This window comes from Mytilus galloprovincialis, chromosome 1 (genome assembly GCF_965363235.1).
Source record: "Mytilus galloprovincialis chromosome 1, xbMytGall1.hap1.1, whole genome shotgun sequence".
Lineage (NCBI taxonomy): Eukaryota > Metazoa > Mollusca > Bivalvia > Mytilida > Mytilidae > Mytilus > Mytilus galloprovincialis.
The window spans coordinates 100162241-100173172 of NC_134838.1; the positions used below are offsets into that span (position 1 = coordinate 100162241).

The following is a 10932-nucleotide window of genomic DNA, read 5'->3' on the forward strand; positions in this document are numbered from 1 at the left end:
GTTATTTCTTCATAGACAGAAAAAATATTACAGTCATTCCTTAATTGACTTCCTTACTTAAAAACAGAGCAAATTAACAAATACCGAAAGCTTTTAAACGTCGAACTATTCGCAGGAAAAATGTGTTTTCTTTAATTACACGTGTTTAGCTTCATATAATTAAAAGAAATCGTATCCGACCATGATATTTAACACATTTTTTTTAATATCTGTGAATATTACAGAAATAAAATATTGTTCAAAATATTTCTCAAAAATGAGATTGTTTGCCTTGTACAGAAGTTAAGAATACTAAGTTACCGAATATACCGGTTTGTCAACTATTACAATGGCTTTTGATCGAAATAAATCAATTTTGATATACAATATCATGACAAATGTATTACTAGGTAAAATGTTAAAGGTCTTTTTTTGTTGCTCCCAACAACACCACATACATATTTGTTGACTCAGACATTAATATGTTCAAAGTAATGACAAACAGTGTAGAATTAAGTGAAAATATTATATCTTCATACTTTTGTCTGGGTAATTTCATAAAAATTACATATGTTTCTTAAAAATAGATTTGTATATATTTTTGTCAATACCGGCCTTATGTTTTGCTTTTGTTACATTTTCTTTGAACAGTTTGTCGTCTGAACAAAAATTCTGTACGATGGCGTATCAAACAGATGTCTGACACAAACATAGCAAGAAATGAAAAGCAAGATTCAATCCGAATTTTTTTTTTTCTACACGGCTATATATTTTAATAAAGATTTTCATAACAGTTTCGCTGTAAAGGCTGCCTTAGAACACTTATTTGGTTATTCACTTTCGACCTATGAGTTTGAATGTCCCTCTGGTATCTTCGCATCTTTTTTGAAACATATCATTATTTAAAAAATCAATATCAAACGACCCTTGGCCATTGATTGAGAGGTGTATATTTAAAGATCATCATCGATTGTTAATTTATAATGATCGCGTTCGTATTTTGATGATAAACGTTGATTTAGCTGTTTAATATAACGTTCATGCATTATTTAATTTATTTACGTACCATAGGTCTTATTTTCTGTCATATATATGTTGTTAACAGTAAATGTCACCATGGATACAAAGTATGCGACATAGAAGAATGGGCTCCGTGGTCTTTTTGTAGCGCTACGTGCGGAGGCGGAGAACAAATAAGAAAGAAATATATGTGCTGTGATGATACAGTGAAACCAAAAACTCTCCAGAATTGTTTAGATCATTGCAACCTAACAATTAGTTGGTATGAGTCAAATGCTGAAGAAAAACGACATTGTGGATTTCACTGTATGCATGGAAAGTACAATCGCAAGGAGCATCAATGTAAATGCGAATCTGAGTACAGCGGCGTATGTTGTGAAAAAGGTATGCTCCATTAACTTATAGAATCTTGCTAATTGAATATTTTGTTTTACAATTTTAAGATATTTTACTCAAAACAACGTTGTATTTTAAATTTAAAGCATCTTATCAGGTGTAATACCACCACTGACTTTCTCCTATTAGTCTTTGTTAAATTTGCATTTTTTTAAATGTGCAGAATTTATCTTTGTTTCAAATAAAGAAATACTTAGCATGAGTAAAGTTTTATCCTGTCCAGTACTATAGCATAACACATAACATTTCATTGCATATAAGAAAATAATTATTACTGGAAGTTAACCAATCAAATTTCTCCCCTTATTTAATCTGTGTGCAAGGTTTTGTACCATGTAACCTCAAGTTTTTTTTTTAATATTCTATAGAAATCCCAAATAAAAAAATAGTAGTGCTTTGAAATACCCAAGACATTTATTTTTGATACAGAAATGTTTTACTGCAATAAAATGTAGGATTCATTACCCAAAACTGTCAAATTCAAGGGAATATTTTTTTCGACCCATTTTCGTATACAACCAGATGTGACGTACCCTGATTTGGTGGTATTACACCTACCATGCCTATAACAACGAGTAGTAATTAAGATTTATCTTTAATAGACAAGATATTGTATTTAGTAGTGGAGAGTTGAATTAAATACTGAAAGAAAAACGTGTTTATTTAATGAACTGCTTCACATATTTTTTAAAATACGAACAGTGCTTACGAATTGCACAGGAAAATTTAAACAAAATGGGGATACTTTTACCTTTGCAATGAGTTGTTTTAAATACTTTGACAGTCCGAAATTTTTGTTATAGGGAAAATCATAAAAATCGGCACATTTTGCATTATGATATAAATATTTTCTAATTACATGTAATTGGTCCACACTGTATTGATATAAATGACGAATCTATTTGGGCAACGAAAATCCTTAGCAACCGTGTTAGCTTCCAATTTATATCCTGTGAAAAATACGGATTTCATCAGAGAAATTTGTATTTTATTCGGTGGCGTTATTGATGGTCACAGTGACGCTGCGTCCAATAACTGTTGTTCCACGCCCGTTCAAGTTGAATAAACTTGAGTGTTATCTGTTATTTTGATGATCATATTAAAAAAATGTTAAGTTAAACATTGATTCGAAATATAATTAATTCAACAATCAACATATTAAATACTAAATCAAGTCATTGTTAGTTTTATATAGTTTTAAAATATAATTATTCGAAAACAAAATGAGTATAATATAAGTGTCAATCATTTATTTAGATATCACACTTAAACATGGATACATCATAGTTTGCCATGACTCTTTTGAATAAAACAATTATTTGCACATTTTCTGTCGTGTCTTAAGTTGTTTCTAATCGCACTAATACTAATAAGTCACTGACGTGTTTAGTTTGTCCTGGTGCACAAGGTGCTGAACAAAATAAATTAAAAAAAATATTTTACTTGCTAGCGATGGAAAAATCGCATCGACGCGAATCGCTGTTTTTAATGTTGTGGTATTTTCTAGATATCTTCTTTTTTAAGTAATTCTTCGGGTGCGGGATTTTTTTTATCGCTGTGTTGAATACCCGTTGTTGACTTTCGGCTGTTTTCTGATCTTGTGTCGGGTTTTTGTCCCTTTGACACATTTTCCATTTCCATTCTAAATTTTATTCATCAGAATTACTATGAACAATACCACTAGAATTAATGAAAAACAATTCTATATTGATGATCACATATTGTATTCAAATCGATCAATTATTTTATATTTCAGCTTCACCATCTACCAAATTTATACAACGAACAAAAACTATGACTACAACATTAGTACCGAGAACTAAACTGAGTGCTACAGCAACTTTGAAACAAACGACAACAGCGACAGCCACAATGACTACAACAAAAGTAACAACAAGACCGACAACTACTTCTACAACCAAACTGACGACAACACCACTCGCACAACCAACAACGAGACTGAAAATACCAACGACAAAATCGAAAACATTGTTTACACCACTTTCAACAAAATCGACATCGGCATTAACAACGGTTAGACACTTAAAAAAAGTTACTTTTCCGAAAAACAGATTTATATTATCAACAATTAAGTCCATTCCACCAAGAACCACATCAACAAGTAATCCAAAGAATGCTCTTAAAAAACAGACAGCATCTATTACAAATTTACTTCCTTCTCATACAATATCGAAATTTGTAAAATTCAAAACCGTCGTTAATCTACAATTGAAACCAACTTCCATTAGGCCCAAAGCTCTTAAAACATCAGTAAGGAAGCATGGCTTTTCGACTTCTAAAAGCAGATTATTCATGAGGGCAACAACTGCAAAACCGATTCAAAGTCGTTCATCAGATGTAAATATGTTTATAAGTACGAAAGCACAACTAGGAATACATCTCGGTACAAAAACACAAAGATCACATGGAAGGACAGCGGAGGTCAGCGATGTAAGTCTAGTAAAAACGACCATTCCACCGGCGCATCTAGCAAATCATGGTCAAAGGACAACATTTTCAAAGCAGACGAATATATTTGAGGGTCATCAAACTATTGTTAATGGAGGTCTTTCAAAAACCAACATTCTAACTTACAACCCTCATAACAATAGAGGAAATCATGGTATGTGAAATTTTTGTTTGTTTGTTTTAATAATAAAAACGCATTTAGATCGACTTCATACAAAATAAGTATGTAAATAGTAAAACTCCGAAAATAAAAGAAACAAAGAAAAATAAAACAATTAAAGCAAGTTTTTCAAATTCAATTCGAAAAATATCATTTGTAACTAGCTCCTCATTTGTAAATATAGAACAATCTTCATTAAGTTTGATATATCTTTTTATATAGCTCTCCGTAATAATCAACGAGTTGTTCACTCGATCAGCTCCTTCGATAGTCAAATTCAAATGACGAAGTTAATTTTAACATTGAATGCCGTATATAAAGGCAAGGGTAGTATACCAGTGTTCAAAGGTCAAAAATCGATTGGGTGAAAAAAAAATCTGGGAAACAAACTAAACACAAGAACTATAAGAGGAAAACAAAGGAACAACAGGAAAACTGAAGTGCAAGAAAAACATACGCCAACATACATAAAAACGAACTATTTGATAACAACTGTTTTGTCCTTTTAAATTATAAAATCATTGTTTCAATTTTGTTTTAGAGGTTTGAATGCTCAATTTCCTCCCAACTGTATTATCGTCCTTTTAAATTTATTTAATAGGCACAAAAAACATTTCTTACAATTCGCCAAATGGAAATGGTAATATGAATATGATGTCTAGTTGTCTTGGTGATCCATGTCAACACGGAACTTGCTTGCCTATGAGTAACCGGTATTTGTGTTTTTGTGATCCTGGATATGAGGGAAAGAATTGTCAAATTAGTAAGTATTACAGATTTGCACTATGAATAAGAACATTTTTGTACATTTCAACAAACAAACACTTCGGTCTTGAAACATGAAAGAGAGGAGAAATATACTTAAGAGACCTTCAAACCCACAAGTCGAAAACATCTGACAACGTAATGGGTGAAAAAGGAGAAAAAGAAAACAATAGAAATCAAAACACAAAATGTTTAATTCAAGACTTATCAATACGCACCCAATCTAAACAGTGGGTTAAATCAGTTCGATGGGATAGATGCGTTCAACATAGTCACCACATTTTGGATTATTTAGTGAAAGAACATCATCTATATAGCGAAAAGTAGAGTTAAAGGATATTGCTAACTTCTTATCTTTCTTCCTAAGAAGTTCCTGTATGAAGTCAGCCTCATAATAATAAAGAAACAAGTCGGCAAGAAAAGGGGCACAACTTGTTATTTATCCCATTGGAATGCCGACTGTCTGTTAAAAAACACGTTCTCCAAACGTAACAAATAGGTTGTCAATCAAGAAATCAAGCATCTTGATAATGTCAGTTTCAGAGAATTTTTTGTTTGAATCCGAGTGATCCTTTACGAAACGAGGATTTATCCCTCCCTAAGACATGATACTTGTTTACATGCAACCATGATTTCAAAAAGTGAAATCTAATGAAATTGTTTTAGTCCATAATTTTCAAATAATACTTATCAATTAACCAATAAATTAATTTGTTCTAAGTAGTTTGTCTTAAATAAACAATAATTTATAGCATACCCCGTAAAGATATGCATTCGTACCTCTGTATAAATGTTTTATACTGAGTAGAGTGTCAAAAGTCAAAAATATACAAAGCATAACATTGCCTACTTCTGTTAGGTGTTATATTTATTATATATATTTATGTGTTGTGTACAAATTGAAATGTTGTACAAATTAGATTTTTTGTAATGATTATTAGTATTTTGTGAATCTTTTTACAAAATAAAATAAAAGTAAGAACATTGTCTTAGTTTTAGCATATCCCTGTTTTATTTCCACGACAGGCTACAGTCTTGCACATAGTACTGCACAAAATTAAATAAAAAAACACCAAAACATATTTTGTGGACATGGAATTTTGTATTAGTGAACAAATCAGAATATAGACTAAATCAATCAGATGTACTTATTTGTAGTTTAATGGTATACAGTACACACTTTGCTTAATGTTAAGTTGAAGTTTAATAATTTTTGAGTAAATCATTGAATAATATCATTATTGAAGATAATAGTGATCAAAGGTACCAGGATTATAATTTAGTACGCAAGACACGCGTTTCGTCTACATAAGACTCATCAATGACGCTCATATTAAAATATTAATAAAGCCAAACAAGTACACAGTTGAAGAGCATTGAGGATCCAAAATTCCTAAAAATTGTGCCAAATACGGGTAAGGTAATCTATGCCTGGGATAAGAAAATCCTTAGTTTTTCGAAAAAAATGAAAGTTTTGTAAACAGGAAATTTATAAAAATGACCACATTATTGATATTCATGTCAACACCGAAGTGTTGACTACTAGGCTGGTGATACCCTCGGGGACGAAACGTACACCAGCAGTGGCATCGTCCCAGTGGTGTAAACAGTTATCAAAGGTACCAGGATTATAATTTAGTACGCCAGACGCGCGTTTCGTCTACATAAGACTCATCAGTGACGCTCATATCAAAATATTAATAAAACCAAACAAGTACAAAGTTGAAGAGCAGCATTGAGGATCCAAAATTAAAAAAAAATGTGCCAAATACGGCTAAGGTAATCTATGCCTGGGATAAAAAAATCCTTAGTCAGATTTATATAAATGACCACATTATTGATATTAATGTCAACACCGAAGTGTATCACCTGATGAAAGTAGGTGTGTGTCAAAATACTGATAACTTGTACAAAAACCCTTAACAATTATAAGTTGTACGAAATTACAACTTGCACACAATATATATAACAACTTATAAAAGTAGGCAATGCCACATTATTTATATATGTATTAATACTCCATAACGGTAACATTTGTCAGTTAATACGTGTTTCACTTGTTCGTGTAAAAATGAGAAATTTCAGAACAATTATCTTTAAAAACACGGTTCTGAAATGAGAATTTATCTTGACAGATACAGATGAATGTGAAAATGATCCATGTCAGTATGGACAGTGTATTGACAGAGTAAATGATTTCCATTGTGATTGTAACATTTTATTTAAAGAGAAAAGGTGTACAAAATGTAAGTATAGTGAATCCTTCTGAAAAAAGTGTCATGACACACTATAATTGAGCATACTTATTTGTAAGACATTAAATGTTATATTACATTTATTTCTCGGGAAGGTCTATTTTTACACAACGTTTTCAATAAAACTTTAATTGTCTGCGACAGTCATAGAAGTGAAAGGTTTAGCTAGCTTTAAAACCAGGTTTAATCCACCATTTTCTACATAAGAAAATGCCTGTACCAAGTCAGGAATAAGACCTTTGTTATCCATTCGTTTTAGGTGTTAAATGAGCTTTTATTTTGCCATTTGATGAAGGAAGTTTCCTTTTGAATTTTCCGCAAAGTTTTGTGATTTTGCCATTTGATGAAGGAAGATTCCTTTTGAATTTTCCGAAAAGTTTTGTGATTTTACTTTTTTCATATATGATAAAATACTAGGAATATTTCGTAGATGTGATTCGTTTAAGGACATGCATTTTGAACGTTTTATTTTCCATTTGAAATTGAAAACATAATAAAAATATTTAAACATGTTGTTTTTTTTTGTAGTGAAGACATGGGCTGTCATTTTAATATCCTTATCAGCTTTGACTTTATGTCTAACAGGTTGTTGCTGTTTCTGGTGCATTTCAATGTAAGATTAAGTATTATACAATGCAAAAACACTTGTATATAGATTTTATGTCATATTCTGTTTGACACTTTAAATAAAAGTAGTTTTACAATTTGTTATAGAATATATAAAAAAAAAAACTTTTTCAGGTGTTTTTAGTCATATTTGAAATATTTATAAATGTTCAGTCGTGATATAGATTAACAATAATGTAAACAAAGTGACTATTCTTCAGTTGGTAGACAAAAATGGATTGTAGTTGAATATTTCTTGCAAACATTACAATTTACTTATTTTGTGGACCTTTATAGCTTGCTGTTTTATCTGAGCCAAGGTTCCGTGCTGAAGACCGTACTTTGACCTATAATGGTTATATTTTACACATCGGAACATGGATGGAGAGTTATATCATTAGCATTCACACCATATAATATATTCTTATATCCATTATAATGAAAACTGTCATGGCAGATAATCATAATACCATATTATTCAAATTCATGCTAGATAAACATTTTCAAAGATCAATTCCAAACAGGATCTTGTTCTAGTACAGTTTTGTTCACATGAACCCTTATCATGTTAATTGACACTGAAAGTTCACAGATGTGTGAATGTTTAGCATGTTTATACTTAGATGACAGTACATTTTTTTTTAGAATATTTAAAATCTGATTTATCAATCAAGTCAAATTACTTTCAGATGTACGAAAAAAGAGGGAGTAAAAAGGAAAATTGAGCCAGAAGAACCTTTACCACAAAAACCTAGACCCTCACCGATTGGAAAACCAAATGCTTGGTTAAGTTAACATAATTGGGCTTGGTGCAAACATTTGAAATTAAAGAAATGAATTTAATGCAATTAATTTGAACACTTATTTGATTAACGGATGATTATCTCTAAAAATAACATTTGGAAAAAAATCCTATACTTTATTATTCTGTTTTAATTGGTTGAAAAAAGCTTGATTTAAATCATATCTGTATAGTTGTCGACAAATAATGCATATTAATCTATATATATTTCTATATGTATGGATGTAGATGTAATGGCTTGTACATATACATATTATATATAATGTCAAAAAAATTTCCTTTATTTTTTTTTTAATCTTCAATATACTTTTGTTACTTGTTTTCTTCCTTATATTTCAATTTTATGATAACTTTATAATTTCATAAATTTATGAATATATATTAAAGTTTGGTGATATCCTTCTCTCTGAAGCCCTGAATGTCTCTATATCATTAAATAGTTTAAACAAAAATAGTTGGTAAAGTTGTATTGCTATTCTTATGAAATATCTTGATAAAGATCTTAAACTCGTTAAAAATTCAAAGATGGATTTTAAATTACCTATTTACCGGAAATTAAAACAGAAATATTCTTGTATTTTGAAATCTGAACTTTAAAATGATAGACAAAAACAGCATGGAAATAAACTAAGAACTTACAGACTATTTAAAGGAAATATTTATATGGAAAAATACTTATAAATTTTGAATGAGGATGAAAGGCGACTGCTCACTAAGATCATAGTCAGAACACATGAATAAGAAATTGAAAGAGGCAGATATGTGGGGCTTCAAGTGGAGGATAGAATATGTAAATTATGTAACACTGAAGTTGAAGATGAAATTTATTTTCTTCTTCAGTGTCCTGTTTTAGAAAATAAAGATCTGAAAATATAAAGTACTTAAATAAGGTTAACAAAAACTTTTAAAGCCTCCCAAATCAATCAAAATTAATATGGTTAATGTCATCTGAGGATAATGTTATAATTAAACAGTAAGTTTATTACTGGTTCTTTCTTCAAAGAGAGAAAATCAATTCTAGATACAGTTTAGTCACCGGTAGTTTGTCCATCTATATTATATTGTAAAACTTTATATATTATTTCTGCAGAAATTATTTTGTTGAAAAATATTTGACTTTGTTTGATTGTTAAATAATCAATGTAATCAATATGTGATCACTTGTATCAAATTTAACTTAATTGTACTGCTCAAATTATTGGACGTCATAATTGACAATAAAAAACTTTGTTGTTGTTGTTGTCATATGATTATACAATAATAAAAAAGTTTGCTTTGGCAAATATTTTGCTTTATCGTTTAATATTTTAGGTTTGCCTTACGTAAAAAAATACCAAATCAAGTATTGTATTTGAAACAGTACAAATAAAAAAAAGCATACTATATCTCTTAATTTTTTATGTAACTAAACTGAATAAAAACAAACAAAATTCAAATAATTATAACAAAACAGATGAATCACTGGACTTTACGAGACTTTTTAAAGTCACTTGATCATGTACTGTACTTTCATTGATTCTAAATTATGAAGAAGCTTATCTCTAAATCAACTTATGTAAATAAATGAACATAACCCAAATAACCTTTCATAGTTTTATTTTCAGTAGAAACCCTCAAAACCTATGTTTTCTTAAACCAAAGATGATTTTCAAGCGGGTTCAATTTAGTAATTTACTGCTAACCATGAAAGCAAACATATAACATAGTGGCTAGGAAAACCATTCAGATCTATTACGTTATTCAGTATGTGTATTTACAATGCATAAAATGTTAACAATAACGATGTAAAATGTGGTCATCTTTTTAAGCCTCTATACCAAATAAGTTGAAATGACTTGATGTTTTGATTTTTATCAGTTTAAATGTTTAATGGTGCCGGTTCATATAAAATTAAGACAAGATCATAATGTATTTAAAAAATGATTAATGTAAATGAAATGGTTTCTCTGTATAGCATAACCATAAAACACGTATATACACATGGTTCATTATAAAAATAATAAACAGATCTACACCTGTTTGTCTAATAGTTAAGTCAATAACGTTTGACTAATTGGAATTACTTTTGATAAACTGTATCATGACACATGAATAAGATAAAGTATCACAGAAGGACACCGTTTCTCTCCACAACATCACATAGATATTTGTTTATTCAGATGTAACGTTATTAAAAGTTATGAAAAATAGTAACACTAATATATCTTAATAATAGATTATTGGTGACATTTTGCTGTTTGTCTGTTCTATGGTCGGGTTGTTCTCTCTTTGACACATTCCCCATTTCCATTCTCAATTTTAGCATTGTAAATCACTTACAACTCCTAAATTGTACTGCAAATAAAACTTGAAAACTGCTTTAAGTAGATGAAGTACATGGTAACTCTAAAGAATTTCACCGATCTATTATTTTGGAGGAACAAACATTTTGAGACTCATTAAAATTAGGGGTAAAAAACTCAGCCTATGGAAAAAAAAAT

At 29.9% G+C, this 10932-nt stretch overlaps 1 protein-coding gene across 1 annotated transcript; it reads left to right on the forward strand.

The window, feature by feature from the left end:
* Positions 1-987: 987 nt before the first annotated feature.
* On the forward strand, positions 988-9496 carry LOC143051148 (uncharacterized). Its single transcript, XM_076224177.1, has 6 exons — positions 988-1383; positions 3152-4018; positions 4626-4787; positions 6925-7035; positions 7573-7657; positions 8340-9496. Exons 1-6 carry the CDS (start codon positions 1020-1022, stop codon positions 8443-8445), a joined length of 1695 nt encoding a protein of 564 aa, XP_076080292.1. The 5' UTR covers positions 988-1019; the 3' UTR covers positions 8446-9496.
* The last annotated feature ends 1436 nt before the right edge of the window (positions 9497-10932 follow it).

Excerpts from the sequence above, each read along its gene's own strand:
- LOC143051148 (XM_076224177.1), top strand. The coding sequence starts at position 1,020 with ATGCATTATTTAATTTATTTACGTACCATAGGTCTTATTTTCTGTCAT. Across the intron at positions 4,019-4,625 it reads TAACAATAGAGGAAATCATG|GCACAAAAAACATTTCTTAC; the intron begins GTATGTGAAATT and ends TTTATTTAATAG. Across the intron at positions 4,788-6,924 it reads GGGAAAGAATTGTCAAATTA|ATACAGATGAATGTGAAAAT; the intron begins GTAAGTATTACA and ends TTATCTTGACAG.